The 14,638-nt window shown below is 37.6% G+C and overlaps 1 protein-coding gene across 2 annotated transcripts in view; it reads left to right on the forward strand.

Moving 5' to 3' along the window:
* DYRK1A (dual specificity tyrosine phosphorylation regulated kinase 1A) overlaps window positions 1-14,638 on the forward strand; it is an 88,795-nt gene that overhangs the window by 16,006 nt on the left and 58,151 nt on the right. For both annotated transcript variants that reach the window (XM_086618213.1, XM_086618222.1), the window contains exon 2: window positions 14,522-14,600. In XM_086618213.1, coding sequence (XP_086474339.1) covers window positions 14,591-14,600 — 10 coding nt within the window. In that variant the 5' untranslated portion in view covers window positions 14,522-14,590. The remainder of the gene's footprint in view (window positions 1-14,521; window positions 14,601-14,638) is intronic.

Below are 14,638 nucleotides of genomic sequence, written 5' to 3' on the forward strand. Positions count from 1 at the left end.
AAAAAATATTATGTTGGGATGATTCATATTTTGTTCAAAATTTTGGGATCTGTCAGTGATCTATGTTTTGAGAAATACTAGGGCTGTAGTTCTGGAGTGGATGATGTGAGGAAAATGTGGAATCTTTGTTTATTCATGTATTTATTTACTACATTGAAGGAACAAAGAAGGAGAGAATCCATTTGTGCATTTTTGGTTGATCTACTTTGGAGATTTTTCTTTATCACGGTTGTGGAGTGCCTCGTGATGTTATATGCATTGGAGGTTACCTCATGAGCATGATACAAGAGTTACAGTAGTTTACTTCTTCGAAGATGGTTTACAGGACAGGGAGGATTTAAGCAAGGGCTGCAGAGGGACTTGTAGCCCTCATCATTGCAGCCCCAACCTCTTTGTGCCTGGACGTTGCAAGAGAATATGACATGGCTGTTTGACAGCAGCCAACTGAATGACAAGAGACTATCTCTGTTCACTTTCTCCCTTGGTTAAGCACGTTGCAAGTTTTCTTTGTTGGCATTTTTGCTTTACTTTTCCACGTTGGGCCATCTTAACAAGCTAAGCACAAAAAACTAATGATGTAAGTAAAGGTAAAAACTTTACTGCCAATTTCGCTATATAAACAGTTTCATCATGAGATGGAAGAGTGCCAGGAAGATGAGCCTTGTCTGTGGCTTGCTTTTTGCTTATAAGTAGTAGCCCTGAGTTTGGTCAGCTTGTGAAGGCATATGTTTGGTGGGAAGTTACGTTATGTGGCATAAACTGAGCTAGCATCTTTTTTTCTTGGTCACAAAAAGGCCTGTTAGCCTTTTTGTTCTAGCTTTAAGGTTTTGGGTTTTTTTTACTATTTGCTGAGCCAGTTTGGTTTACTAAACTGGCAGGAAATAAACCTGACAAAGATGTGAACAGTTTTTAATTGGATCATTGAGTTGATTTGTTTTGCTGTATATTCAGTGTGAGCACTGAAGCTTTCCAAGAAAAGGGACACAACTGTGCACCTGAGAGTTGGGAAAGACAGAGGGAGACTGCTGCCCTTCCTGACAGTTTAGTGCGTTCCTCAACTGGAGGGAATCCGAACTCATGTTCAATTCCAATGAGAATACCTATATCACCTGGCTTTTCAGATGCTCTTGTCAGCTGTCCTCGAGTCACATGTAATGTGTACTATTATACAAAAAAGAAGCAACGAATCATGAGGCAGAGGGAGAGAAAAGGAAACGTGACTCTCCAGTCCAGTGATTAGCATGCTTACCTTAAGCGAAGAGGAAAAAGAAACTTTCTGGGATTTAATCAGTGCTTACACGTTTTACAGGAAGTGGCTCCTGGATAAGGTTTTCTTTTCTCAGTGGAAAGATAATTATGTGAATTAGGGAAACGTAACGCAACCACCAAGTTAGGAATGATACGCAAATAAAATGGAGAGAGTGTGGGAGAATATAGATGGGACTTAGAATCTACTTCCCATCAGCAGGATTATATTCTATTCACTCTTCAGTTATTTATTAAGGGGCTTTAACACTGACTTTTTTTTAATGGGAAAATTAAGTTAATTTTCTGAAGGATGTAATCTAATAAATTATGTGTCTTTGCATTTGTTAATTCGTATGTTAGAATACAAGTACTCCATGATATTTTTTGAAATTTTTGAATGTATGCAGTAAATGAAATTCATAAGAAATATATGGGTTTGTGCTTATTCTAGAGGTGTCTTAAATTTTTAAAACGGTGCGTTTCCTTAGATCCTCTAAATTGGGATCTCTTAAGATAATAGAAATAATGTTTCCTATGTAATTGCTGCAGTAATCAAAACCAATTATTTTTCCTTTAGAATTCAAATTTGTCCCCTACTATTACATTGGTCAGCCTGAGCCCGAATTAGGACTTAAAGCGTATCATGGAAGTCTCTGTATATGCTTAGGCTGAGACGTTGAGAGTTGAATGGTAAGGATACTGGATTTCCTGTGGTGAAAAGTCTTTTTTTGTTCATTTTGCTTTTCAACATCAGAGAAGTTTGTAGTTGGCATGCCTGATTAAATTTATTTCTTCAAATTTATTTATGTAGACTATTATGACAGACACAAACTATATATAGAAAAGCCTGTAAACATTTCACTTGTGTTCTTGAAGTAGAGGTGGGGTCTATTACTATTGATATCAAACCAGATGTTAGCTTTGGTCTTCAAGGTGCTCTGTGGCAGTTTGGCAAGAACTATTGGAAATACTTTAGCTAGGTTGCTCTTTACTTCTCTTGTACTGATTCTTAGCCTATACAGCAAACCTTAGTATAGAATGCTAAATTTTATGAGCTTTCTGCTGTTGTCTTTCTGTGAACAAACGTGGTCTGTTTAGATAATGAGCTTTTTAGGTGAGGACCGCTGTTTTATTGTCACATAACACCTAATGCAATGAGTTTCTCTATCCATGAGCAGAATGCCCTGGTTATTGACCTAGGAAGTGTCAGTTTGAAAGGTCCAGGACATCAAACACCGCACAAAAATGCAAGTAAAGTTCCCTGTGATGGAGTAGTATTATGCAGAATATAAATGTGTTAGCTGTATGCACGTGCTAGAAAGTACAATTAGATTCTTATTTACTGTGTAGATTTTTAAGCTGAAAGTCAGACTTGGGCTCTGGTGCTGTGCCGAGTCAGCAGAAAACTGATCAAAAAAGGCGAATGTTTTACATCGTGCTAAATTGCAGAACTGACTCAGTGAGACTGGGGCAGGTGCCAGACGTGGTGCAAGAGATGGGCCTGCACTGGGTGGTTAAGGGCAAGGAGGGGTGTGGGTGGGAACGCAGCAGCCAAATCTAAATCAGCTTAGGCTTTTGGGGAACTGCAGTCTGAGAATTCTTATTTTAATGAAATAATGCAGTTTATTCACCATCAATTTTGACTGCATCCGGTTGTCATGGAGCCTGAACTTGACCACTGTCAATTTTCAAAGCTATTGAACTTCATATGAACTGCTATTTCAAAGCATGTTGAACAAGATTTTTAAACATGGTGTTTCTGTGCTGACATGTCTGGTGAAACCGAAGCTTGGTTTTTGGTTTCCAAGTTAAAAAAAGCTGGGAGAGCAGTTGTGTTATATGTAGTTTTGGAAGTAAGTCATTCCTCCTCTTACTGTTTAAACACCTTTTAACTTCTTTTTCCCATCTGTGACCTTAAGGTCTCAGTTACTTTGTCAGTATCCTAAAAATCCTAGAAGTAATCGTAAAACTCCTTTCAAGTGCCTTTTAACATTGATAAATCTAGTTAAAAGGCAAATCTGAGTTCTGTAAGCACACTTAAATTGTGGATATGTCCCAATTTACTACACTTGCATGGCTATTCCATGTTCCATTTTAGTATTATGCTTGGGATATGTAGAAAAAGAAATAATGCTCTAGGACTTCGAGTTGTGCAAGTAGAGAAAAAGGTTATCCTTCCAGATTGAAGAGTGTGTTTAGAGTTACTTTTAGGAATAGCCATTTGTGAGCCAAAACTGCTTTGGTTGCTGCTGTCAACCTGCTATATTAGTCTATTCCCCTCTCCTTTCTGGAGAGGCATTGTGTACCTCATTTCTGAAGTACTGAGTTTGACTGCTTTAATATGAATATGAAGCCTGTGAATTTGTCCTGCATAAAAATCATCACCTGACTCTAAGACAGACTATATCTTGTCTATTTCCCTGAGAGAAGAAGAAAAAGGGGAAAGCTTAGAGCTGAGACCATCCTCCATGGCAGGCTTCTTAAATGATTGCACTCTAGATATAGTAATTTTAATATTTTTTTCCTCGTGACTGGTGAGTTTACCATCAGAATGATGTTGTGGCTGAAGTATTTTCAGAAAGACTTAAGATTTGGCTGGCTCATTGATTGATTTTTTAAGGGTTAGAGGTTGGTTTTTTTTTGTGGTGTGGTTTGTTTTTTTTGTTGTTGTTTAGAGAAAGTTTACCTTGAGTTCTGCAGGATTTCTAGGATGATAAAAGTATGTATTTATAACGGAATAAATTTATTTTTCTGCTTCCATTAGATGTAGTGGCTCAGAAACATGTATGAACAAGCATCCCCAGAAAAACCCATCTACGTGGGTGAAATCTGACAGATGCATTAAGGAAAAGGCTAATGTTTGATAACTAATATTTTCATTTAGTTTCTTTGTATACAAGGTGGAAGTAGACAAGCTTCAGTTTTTCAGGCTAAACTGAAGCTTGGGCAGTTAAATCTGATTTATCATGTTAAAATGGAAAGAATATCAGCAGTACTTCTCCGTTATCACTTTTCATATCAGATGCATACCTGCTTTGGCAGAAGGTATGGGAGTTTCTGGGGTGAAGTCTGTTTTAAGATTCAGGCATATGGTTAACATGTGACCAGAGAGTACCCAGCTATGTGTGCGCGTCTCCAGTCTAAATCTCCTGAATAACGAAAGGCAAAGGTAGACTGTGGCATTGCAGTTGTCGATGGGAGCTGTCATATGGGAATAAATTAAACAGCAGTTGATCCATGGTGTGTTTGAAGAGGTCAAAAAGTATTTAAAAAGGCACACAAACCAATGTGTAGCTGAAATAAGCCACTTACCCAAAGTCTTATAAATAAGCATCGTCTATTTACAGATCTAGGGAGCAGTTTACAGTTGTGTGTGGTTGGTTGTTTTGGTTTTTAATTTGGAAGACTACAGGTGTGCATATCTACATGTATCCATATATTTTGGAAGCCTTCAAGATTAAGGGTACTACTGTATCAGGGCAACGAACATCTAAGTTGTTATAAACGTACTTGAAATATGTAACTTTAGATCATTTTTGAAAGTAACGTCGGAACTATCTGCTGCCAAAGTTGAAATGGAGAAGTAGTGTTATTTCATTGAGACATACCATAGCAGCTGTACAGATTATTTCCTAGGAATCCGTATAAATATATAAAGTGTTTTTTAACAGAGTTTGTTGTGGTCTGTTTTTACACTCTCTCTGTTTTTGATCAATTCTGTTACGTTAATGTATACAGAAACATGATGATAACCTATGAGTTTATTAATTTCTGGTTCCTGTTACATGTACATTGCAGCATGATATGGAATTTGTCATGCTTCAGGGCAGAATTAGAAAGGGAAAAGAAAAAGCAAACATTTAAAACAAGGAAACAGTAATGATGCCGAAAAATAGTAACATCTGAATTTGATAAGGATGGGTCACTTAGAAAGCTGAAGTCTCTTGAATGTGTCATAATATTTTTTTTAAAACCGTGGTAGCTATGAAAATACCATTCAGGTGCCCATTTTATTTTCTTCCGTTTCTTAGAATTCATCTTTTTTTTTTTCTTTTTTAATAGCTGTTTTAGCAAACTCTTGGACAGAAGCTGTTGTCTTTGCCTGTTGAAAAATGAGATTTTACGTTTTCATCAGTGTAAAGGCATTGCAGTTAAAATAGTCTGTATTTGCAGGAAAGAGCAACTGCCCCAACCTCCCGTATGTATGTAGGTGCCTGTGTATATGTCTCTGTACGTATGTGTAATGTGGGTCTGAGCCCTTGCAGTTTTTGAGACGTAAAAGCATTTCAGTATGCTTTGCTTGTCTGAAAAGCACTACAAGTGCTGTCACAACTTCGGTCTAGGATTAAAAAGTTGAAGTAGCTGCATCTGAGTACCCTTTCTTGCCAGATCTCTGAGAAGTAGAAAATCTGTTTTGTAAATAAAGGACACAGCAAAGAATGGAAGTAGTAGTTAGTGACCACTAAATTGAAAGAACAGCAAGCTGTAGTAATATCAAGTTTGTAGTAAAGACCTGTAAATTGAGTGATGTTTGGCCACTTTCTGTGGAAGTTTTAGGCGTTCCTTTAATTCTTTGTTTGCTTGCTTGCTTTATGACTGAAAAAAAGGAGGGAGAAGTAGGAAGGTTATACTCTCTTGAGACTTCTGAAGTTCTAAAGTGATGAATGCAAATATATAGTGGCATGTTTTGCTTTGCATTTTTAAAGTTCTTTTCCCAACCACAAAGAACAGAAACAGTTTTTGTAAATGAAATGATCAATCTTTTTGAGGACATCTATAGAAAAATAAGCTCTGAAAAGCATTTCACAACTGTGAAAGCAAATTACTTTGGATAAACTAGTGTACAGCCCTTATGGATATTCTACTTTGAAATATTACTTTATTTGCATGCTACTGGTTAGTTCATGTTTAACATACTAACTAAAATGGTTCTATTTCTTAAAAAAACCCGCAATTAAATAGTTGTTTATCGGATGTCACCTTTTAAAGAAGTCATAGGTAGGGAGTGTGTGTTAACATGAAGAAGAATTAGGTTGTTACATACATCTGTTTTTGTAAGATGGCATAGAAATAATCAAAAAATGTCTGGATTTCATAAATATCCTTCCCTTTCCTGGAATTCTGTTGTCTTCATGCTTATGTGAATTTAAGTTGGAATTATTTTCAAGGATCATGTAAATGGGACTCCTTAGTAATTGCGTTTATACTCAATGAGGCCATTAACACAGGAAGAAGTGCTTGGTTATAGGAGTTCAGTGCCATCCAACAGTTGTGAATGTCATAGCAGATATTGCAGGAGGTGAGCAACTTCAGCTGTAGCATCTCTTTGCTTCTTTTGAATGAGAGAGAGGAATGTAAATACAGTGGCATGACTTTCCTGTTCCAAAACAGTTAAAAGGTAACCACATCTGTTTTGCTTGACACTATTAAGTGGGCGGAAAAAATAACCACTCCCCCCTCTAATTTTTCGTTCCTTATATGGTCAGTATACTGAAAAATAAAAGTTTGTGCTTCTAAAATTAATAATTTTTAGTCAATGAGTAAGAAAAGAAGCATATGCAAATTATTTAAAAAAATCTGAAGTAAAATTTTAACTTTTATATTAGCAGAAGTGTGGGGTTTTTTTTCCTCTCTTCTTCCTCCCCTGCCTCTCCTAAATTGTCAGTTTAATTTTTCCTAAAACCATACGCTTTGTTCTGGGGTTCGCATGAACAAAGAAATATTTAAAAAACAAATCCTGAGTTGTCTGACTGTATGGGTCAAATACAAGTTTTACACTATTCTGTTCGTCCATATACAAGGAAAGCAGTAAATTTTTTAGACGTTATGCATTTCTTTTCATAAAAAGGATAAGTTTAAAAAAATGTATGTTATAAATCAGATATTTCAGAGATTGAAATTTCACTCTGAAGTCTTACTGAAGAAATAAATACTGTTGTGACACCGTTGGAGGTCCTTCTATGATAAAACCAGGTACGCTTTGATGTTTACTATTTTTGACACCAATACTGGCCTAAGAAGCCCCTTTTTGTCCCAGCTGTTTGTTCCTGCGGCCGGGCTGCTGTGCATCTGTAGTAGACCAGATTAGAGAACCGATATGAGATTAAAAATACTGGTCTTTTTTTTTGCTCCTGCTCCCTGTTGTTCCACCTGGGTCAGTTCCCCAGTGCAGTTTGCTGAGTGACCCTGTAAGAGTAGCGCTCTCTCAGCCACGCAGGTAGCGGTGGAAAGTATACAGGCTGCTTAAGCGGTACTGCTGCTGAAAAGAAATTCTTGCTCTGCTGCAACTGTAGTTCTGCCTTTGCCAGGTTTGAATTTGAGTGAGGAACTTTGTGATTTCAGTAAAGCTGCTTGTATGTGCTTTCACACTTAAAGGATGGGCTCTTGCATCACATGTTGTAAATTTAGTGTAAGTGAAACTGGTCATTCACAGTATATTCTTTTTAGAGGAGCTAGTGCTTTTTGGAACATTGAAAATAATTTTACGGTATACAAGAATAATGATGGTAGAATGTGCTTTGCTTTAGATGCAATTGTTTTGTAAGCATCTCACAAATACTGATCTAGAAACGAGCATAGTCTTCTAGTTTAGCAGCGTGCATTTAAAACTTATTGGAAGTAAAAAGTATAATACAGGCTTTTAGGATGAAAAGTGTATGGGTCAAGTCTAACATAAACTCAATTTTGATTGTTTTTGTCTTTTCACCCTAACTTGGAAACCAGTCATGTACAAAAATGCCCTTTTCCCAAAATTTTAGCATTCCCTTTCTTAAGCATGGGGTAAACTGATATATGAAGGTGACTGTGCTTATAGTTCTGTTGAATACGCGAACTAGAGAGACTTGTATTATTTTTCCTCATTGAATTATGAATTTTAAGCCCCAAAGATAGGCTTAATGTAGTTGCTGACTATTTCACTGAAAACGTTCAGCTAATAGGTTTTCTGTAATACCAAAGCACTTAAACCTGGAGACAGGAATCCATGGCTTCTTTGGGAAAATGCTAAATGTGATGCTGATTGCTAATTACTTGTGTTTTGCTTAGTACTCAGTATATTTGCTATCAGGTATAGAAACATGCAGGTGACTATAAAAGTGGAGGGATATATTGGGGTTTCATGCTGAAGCCATATCTACTTTTAATTTAATGTATGTGATTTTGTTGGTGAACCTGAGATGTTGTACTGAGTTCTGCTTTGTGCATTGCATACATGAAGTAGTCTTTTTTTTCTCTCTTCATTCTCGTGAATTATTTCTTATATATAACATCACATCTGTTGGTCTTAAGTAGAACAGAAGCAGGAAATACATGTGTGTGCTTGGTTTTCAGATGTATGTTAATTTGTACGTCTAAACACATGGGATTTTACCTAGTAACAAAACACACTGTATCTGCTAGGACTGTAAAAACAATGATTTTTGAAATTCCTTGATTTGTGTCTCTCTGGGAAATAGTCCTGGAATTGACAATTGCTAGCACCCTATAAGATTTAGTTATTTGTTTATGTATTTATCTTAAATTCCAGTAGTATTGGTTGTACTTCAGATGTTATTGTGCAGTATTTTAAATAACACACCGAATCTGGTGTATTTGGTAAATCTTTTGCCCAGTATGTCTTATGTCAAGTCACATCATTGGTTGTCTGTGTGTAGTTTCAAGAGTAGGCTGTTGAGATGCAGAATAACAAGAGTTTAAGAAAGAAATCTGTCTATTGTATAGATTTATATACATCTAAATCCATTATATTCCAACATGTTGATAATTTAATTTCAATTTAACCTCAGGATAATTTTCCTAGTAAATAAATAAATATTTTTGCTTCTAAGTAAGTATTTATATTTTATGTTGCTAGCAACAGGCCTGCCTGCATTTACCAAAGGTCAGTGACCTGAATTATGTTCATCTCTGACAACAGTGTGTGTAGTCATGAGATATGCAGAGATTTCTGTGCTACTCCATGAGCATGACTGTAGAAATTACAAAATAACCTCACAGAGGAACAATTTCCAGAACTTTGTTGTGATTAGTTGGCAAAATCTTTCAGTTTTTTACTAAAGGTGCTATATTGAATCTTATCATACAGTGATACTGAATAAGGAAAGTAAATCTATGTACAAAGTGGTACATAGATAGGTAAAATGTAAAAGTTAAAACTCTCCCCAGCAGACTTTTCCTTTAATTCAAGCTCTTGGATGTGCTATTGTTGATATTCTGAAAACGCTCACTTAAATTTGTCATGGAAAGAATTCTTCATGTATACTTAAAATTAAAGCAAAATCGTAGTGAAAATGTGTTCTTTCTTTAAAGGTGTTTATGTTATTTACCTTTAACAATTTGCAAACTTGCATTGGATAGAATCTTTTAACTCTAGATACTTTCAATAAATATCTATTATAGAAACTAAACACACAACATATTACATGACTTATGTACGTTTTTAAGTTTATGAAATAATATAGTTAAAAAAAAATTAGTGCTCTGCTGCATCTAGATTCAGCTGAACTGGCTTCCTGCTCTGCTTGTATGTAATAAAATTGTCCCCATTGCAAAAACTCATGGTCTGATTGATACCCAGGCAAACAGAAAAAAGAGAAATGGGGGAGGATCATGAAACTTCTTCAGAGAGACGTTAGTAATGGTTTTTGCCCTTCAACTTTGAGATTTTTAGAAGTATGATTGCTCTGAAACCAACTTTGATTTACAGTGGACCTGTTGACATAAGTTGGTATTGAGTGTTTTCAAGGAAGGAGTGGATGCTCCTAAGGAATACAGTGGAATAAAACATTCTTCAAAGAGGCTAACAGGCAGAGGAGGCTTATGGTGTGAGAAAAAGAGACACCTGAAAGCTTTATGATTTTCACAGTCACCATCTTTATAGTTTATAACCTGGGATACAATGTGCTCAGCATCTTTGGCTTATCTAACTAAACATTTTGTAGTAAAGCTGAACTCTAAATTGAAATTATTCATGAATGTGGAGTGGCTTTGGATAGGTAATCCCATTATCTGTATTTCGAGGAGATCAAGGGAGCATTGTGTGGGTAGGAAAGATGAAGAGTAGAATACAGCAGTAATTAAAATAGGAAATAAAAGCATGAAGTAAAGTTTTAGCATAGTAGCTTCGAACACAGTTGATTTCTAAGAACTGCTCTTTGTTTAAATGAAAGACTTTGACTTTTATTCTTTTGTTTGCTATACCACTTTCAATAATTTGCTTTTCAACACTTTTCTTGTTGTCTCCTTCTCCCTCTACTCCTTTATTTCCAATTCACTTCTGTTCTATACCAAAGTAGATCAAACTGAGTTCTTGAAGCCCAGTAAATGTTATTACTAAGGGGATTCTTCTAGTAATGATCTTACAGACTGTGTGATGAGTGAGATTTGTTCTTGCCTCCTCTTATCAACAATTTATTATCTAAACCAGGAAGCCCTTGTACAGGCTTTTTGGTTTTAAGAACTTGGCAATGCAGAGGCACAGCAGAAGACACTCAGTTACTGAGTTTCATGTGTTACCCCTGATTAGATGTGATTTGTTTGTGTCTGTTTAAAAAAATAAAGTTTAAAACATTACCCTTTTATATTATGTGTCTGTGATACTGTTACCATCACAGTAACTCACTGTCTTTGTTCTCTGCTAATGTTTTAAAATCACTTTTTATGTTGTGGGTCCCTTCTTAGAATACAGCGCTATAAGACACCTGCCTTTCCACTTTGGGTCTTATTTCCACACTAGTTCTTCAGAATGTGATACTTTTTGGAGAGTTGTAAGGAGACTGAAGAAACACATTGGTTTGTGATGGCCGTGTTTAGCTGGTTAGCTATGAAGTGGGTGGATGTATTGATTCCCTGTTAATAAACTGTTAACAACTTCATAGTTACCTCAGCAACTCTTCCTTATTGCTGGATTGGATGCTATATACTATTGGATAGTGTGTTCTTATGAACTGATTTCCTCTTCGTATGGTTTGGAATAGAGTTGGCAGTCTGTTGCTAGCGTTGCAGTCAGTTTGATACAACATGAGGCTGTTGTAGAGCGCCGGAGACACGCTAAAGTGCTGCTTTTAGAGCTTACCATTCCCATTGTAGAACTGGTAGAAGACAATGAATGAACGCTCTACAATCTATTTTGGCTGAAAATCAGCTAGCTTTGCTAAACTGTGTTTGTTGATAGTTTGAACTAAGCTGGCTTAGTATTGAAACTGGCCTTGTGCTGATTGCTGATGCAAATGAGAGGTGATCCTTGGTGTATTTGAGCTACAAGGTGGTAAAGACAAAAGAGTGATACCTCCTTGCAGCTTCTACTGGAAAAGGCTTTTTGTAATCTTAGTGCCCATACATACTGCAGTTTAAAAAAAAAAAAAAAAGGTATCCAGGCTAGACAGAGATTTAAAGAATGAGGCCATAGCTCTGCGACCTTAAGACACCCATGTAGACTGGACGTATCTTGTGCTCCAGGAGTCTTATTGTTTGTTTGTTTTAAATCCAGGGACTATTTAGTGTAAAGAAGAGAATAGTTTGCTCTTCCTTTTTTCTTGTTCTTGAATACAAGGGACTGCCTCTGCTGCGTTTAGTGGGACTAAGCTCAGTGGAAGACACTATCTCTCTCTATGTGATATATGCATGATTTAGGCATGAGAGTGCCTAGTTTGTGGGATCTTGTGTAGCTTTCAGCAGTACTTATCAGCCTTGCCAAGTTCATGGCTACTGTGGATGTGGCAGCGACATTCTAGGTCTCTGTGGAACTTCAGCAGTAAAAAACTAAGGCTGTTGATTCATGATGTGGGATGGCCGTTTTTTTGTTTGCCCCTCTGTCTTTTGGAGACATGACAGCAAGAATTCACCTGCTTATAAAATCAGTAGAACCACTGCAATGCATGCTCCTATATGAATCAAAAAAGTATATTCTTCCTTGTCTTCCCGCCACCCCCTTTTGTGTGTGTATATCTGTGCGTGCATATCACATTTCTGTGGCACAAAGAACCACCCAGTGAGGTGGCAGAAAAGCTAGCTGGGCTTAGGGTATATGCAGTGCTTAAGTCGCGCCTGACTAATTTAGTGGCCTTCTACGACAAAGCTACAGCGCTGGTTGACATGAGTAAAGCAACGGATGTCATTTTCCTGGACTTGTGCAAGGCGTTTGACACTGTCCCACATGACATCCTTGTCTCTAAAATGGAGAGACACGGATTTGACAGATGGACCACTCGGTGGATAAAGAACTGGCTGGATGGTCGCACTCAAAGAGTTGTGGTCAATGGCACAATGTCTTCATGGAGACCAGTGTCAAGCGGTGTTCCTCAGGGGTCTGTTCTGAGTCCAGTGCTGTTCAACATCTTTGTCAGTGACATGGATGACGGCATTGAGTGCACCCTCGGTAAGTTTGCCGACGACACCAAGTTGTGTGGTGCTGTGGACTCACTTGAGGGAAGAGATGCCATCCAGAGGGACCTTGGTAGGCTTGAGAGATGGGCCAGTGCAAACTGCATGAGCTTCAACAAGTCAAAATGCAAGGTCCTTCACCTGGGTCAGACCAATCCTTGGCACAAATACAAACTGGGCACAGAGTGGGTTGAGAGTAGCCCTGAAGAGAAAGATTTGGGGGTGTTTATAGATGAGAAGCCCAACATGAGCCGGCAGTGCGCTCATGCGGCCCAGAAGGCCAACCGCATCCTGGGATGTATCAAGAGAAGTGTGGTCAGCAGGTCAAGAGAGGTGATTCTCCCCCTTTACACTGCTCTTGTGAGACCCCGTCTCGAATACTGCATCCAGTTCTGGTGTCCCCACCATAACAGGGACATAGATCTGTTGGAGTGTGTTCAGAGGAGGGCCACAAAGATGATCCAGGGCCTGGAGCACCTCTGCTACGAGGACAGGTTGCGGGAGCTGGGATTGTTCAGCCTTGAAAAGAGAAGACTTTGGTGGGACCTAATAGCTGCCTTCCAATACCTGAAGGGAACCTACAGGAAGGCTGGGGAGGGACTTGTTACAAGAGTGTCCACTGATAGGACAAGGGGAAATGGGTTTAAGTTGAAGGAGAACAGATTTAGATTAGATTTTAGGAAGAAATTCTTCAGTACGAGGGTGGTGAGACTTTGGAATAGATGGCCAAGAGAGGTTGTGGATGCCCCCTCCCTGGAGGTGTTTAAGGCCAGGTTGGACGGAGCCTTGAGCAGCCTGGTCTAGTTGAGAGGCGTCCCTGCCCATGACAGGGAAGTTGGATTAGATGATCTCTAAAGTCCCTTCCAGCCTATGCCATTCTATGATTCTATGATGAAGAAATGGAGCGAACTGCAATGTTTTCTGTTCAAATTGCAGTATCTAAGTGCATTTGGTCCTAGACACGCTTTCTTGGAGTTATGTATATCAGGAGTTGTTTAAATAGCAATAATCTAGACTCCACAATTTGAGCTGTTAGGTAATTTGCAGAGGTTTTTTGAAATTCAAATTTTTCAGTGGTTTTGATATTTTCATAGGTTGTAAAGTACCGATGATGTTTTGTTGGAGAACAAGTGAAAAACAAGTACTGGAAAAATACTTTGACCAGGGGTTGGTTAGTTGTTGGGTGTTGTGTTTTGGTGGGTTTTTGTTTTTGTTTTTTTTTTTAAGAATCCCACCATTCTTTTTAAGTTTTGTTAGAGGTTTCTTCCTAGAAACTCATGTCTTCGTATCTCCTTTTCTCATAGAAACTTATAATTTTATTTTTCTGAGTATATTTTAATTTAGTGTAAGGTGAACTTAATTTTAACAATTTCATGACAGATATAAGGAAAAAAATGGACTTGTACATTTACGGATTTATGTGCACTTACTATAGTTTGTTGATTTGGTAAAATCTCACAGAATTTAAGTCGTGGTGTGTAAATATTGTCCTGAGTTTCTGTAAACATCCACATATTTAAGGGCTTTGCAAGGATGAGAAACTGTCAGTAATTTTACTTTTGCAGGTTTGAGAAGAGTTTTTTCAGCTGACCTTAATTTTCAGAACTGTTTAATGACTGGCTGAAATTTAAACCAATACCTGAAATTTCGACACTTTAATAATTTTATTCCAACAATAGATGTCAGTGAAAGATAATCTTTGTAGTGTCTGTCTCTACTTTTATTGTTGGAAACTCATTTTTTTGTTGAAAATCCCTTGGTTTAGCTCTGTGGTGCTACCTGAGAGCTAGGGTTGAACTGAACACTGTGTGGGTCTAATAGAATGGATGTTTGCATTTTTTAGGTATCTTATCAGTTCGTATTTACATTTACTTCTTTTTTCTTTGTTTTGCAGTGTTGTTTGCTGCTGGACTCCCCTGTCCCCCACACCCCCACAGGATGATATGAGACTTGAAAGAAGACGATGCATACAGGTGATCTTACTTTCAAGGGCTTTTAGAAGGGAAAATCT

Source organism: Tauraco erythrolophus, chromosome 1 (genome assembly GCF_009769465.1).
Source record: "Tauraco erythrolophus isolate bTauEry1 chromosome 1, bTauEry1.pri, whole genome shotgun sequence".
Lineage (NCBI taxonomy): Eukaryota > Metazoa > Chordata > Aves > Musophagiformes > Musophagidae > Tauraco > Tauraco erythrolophus.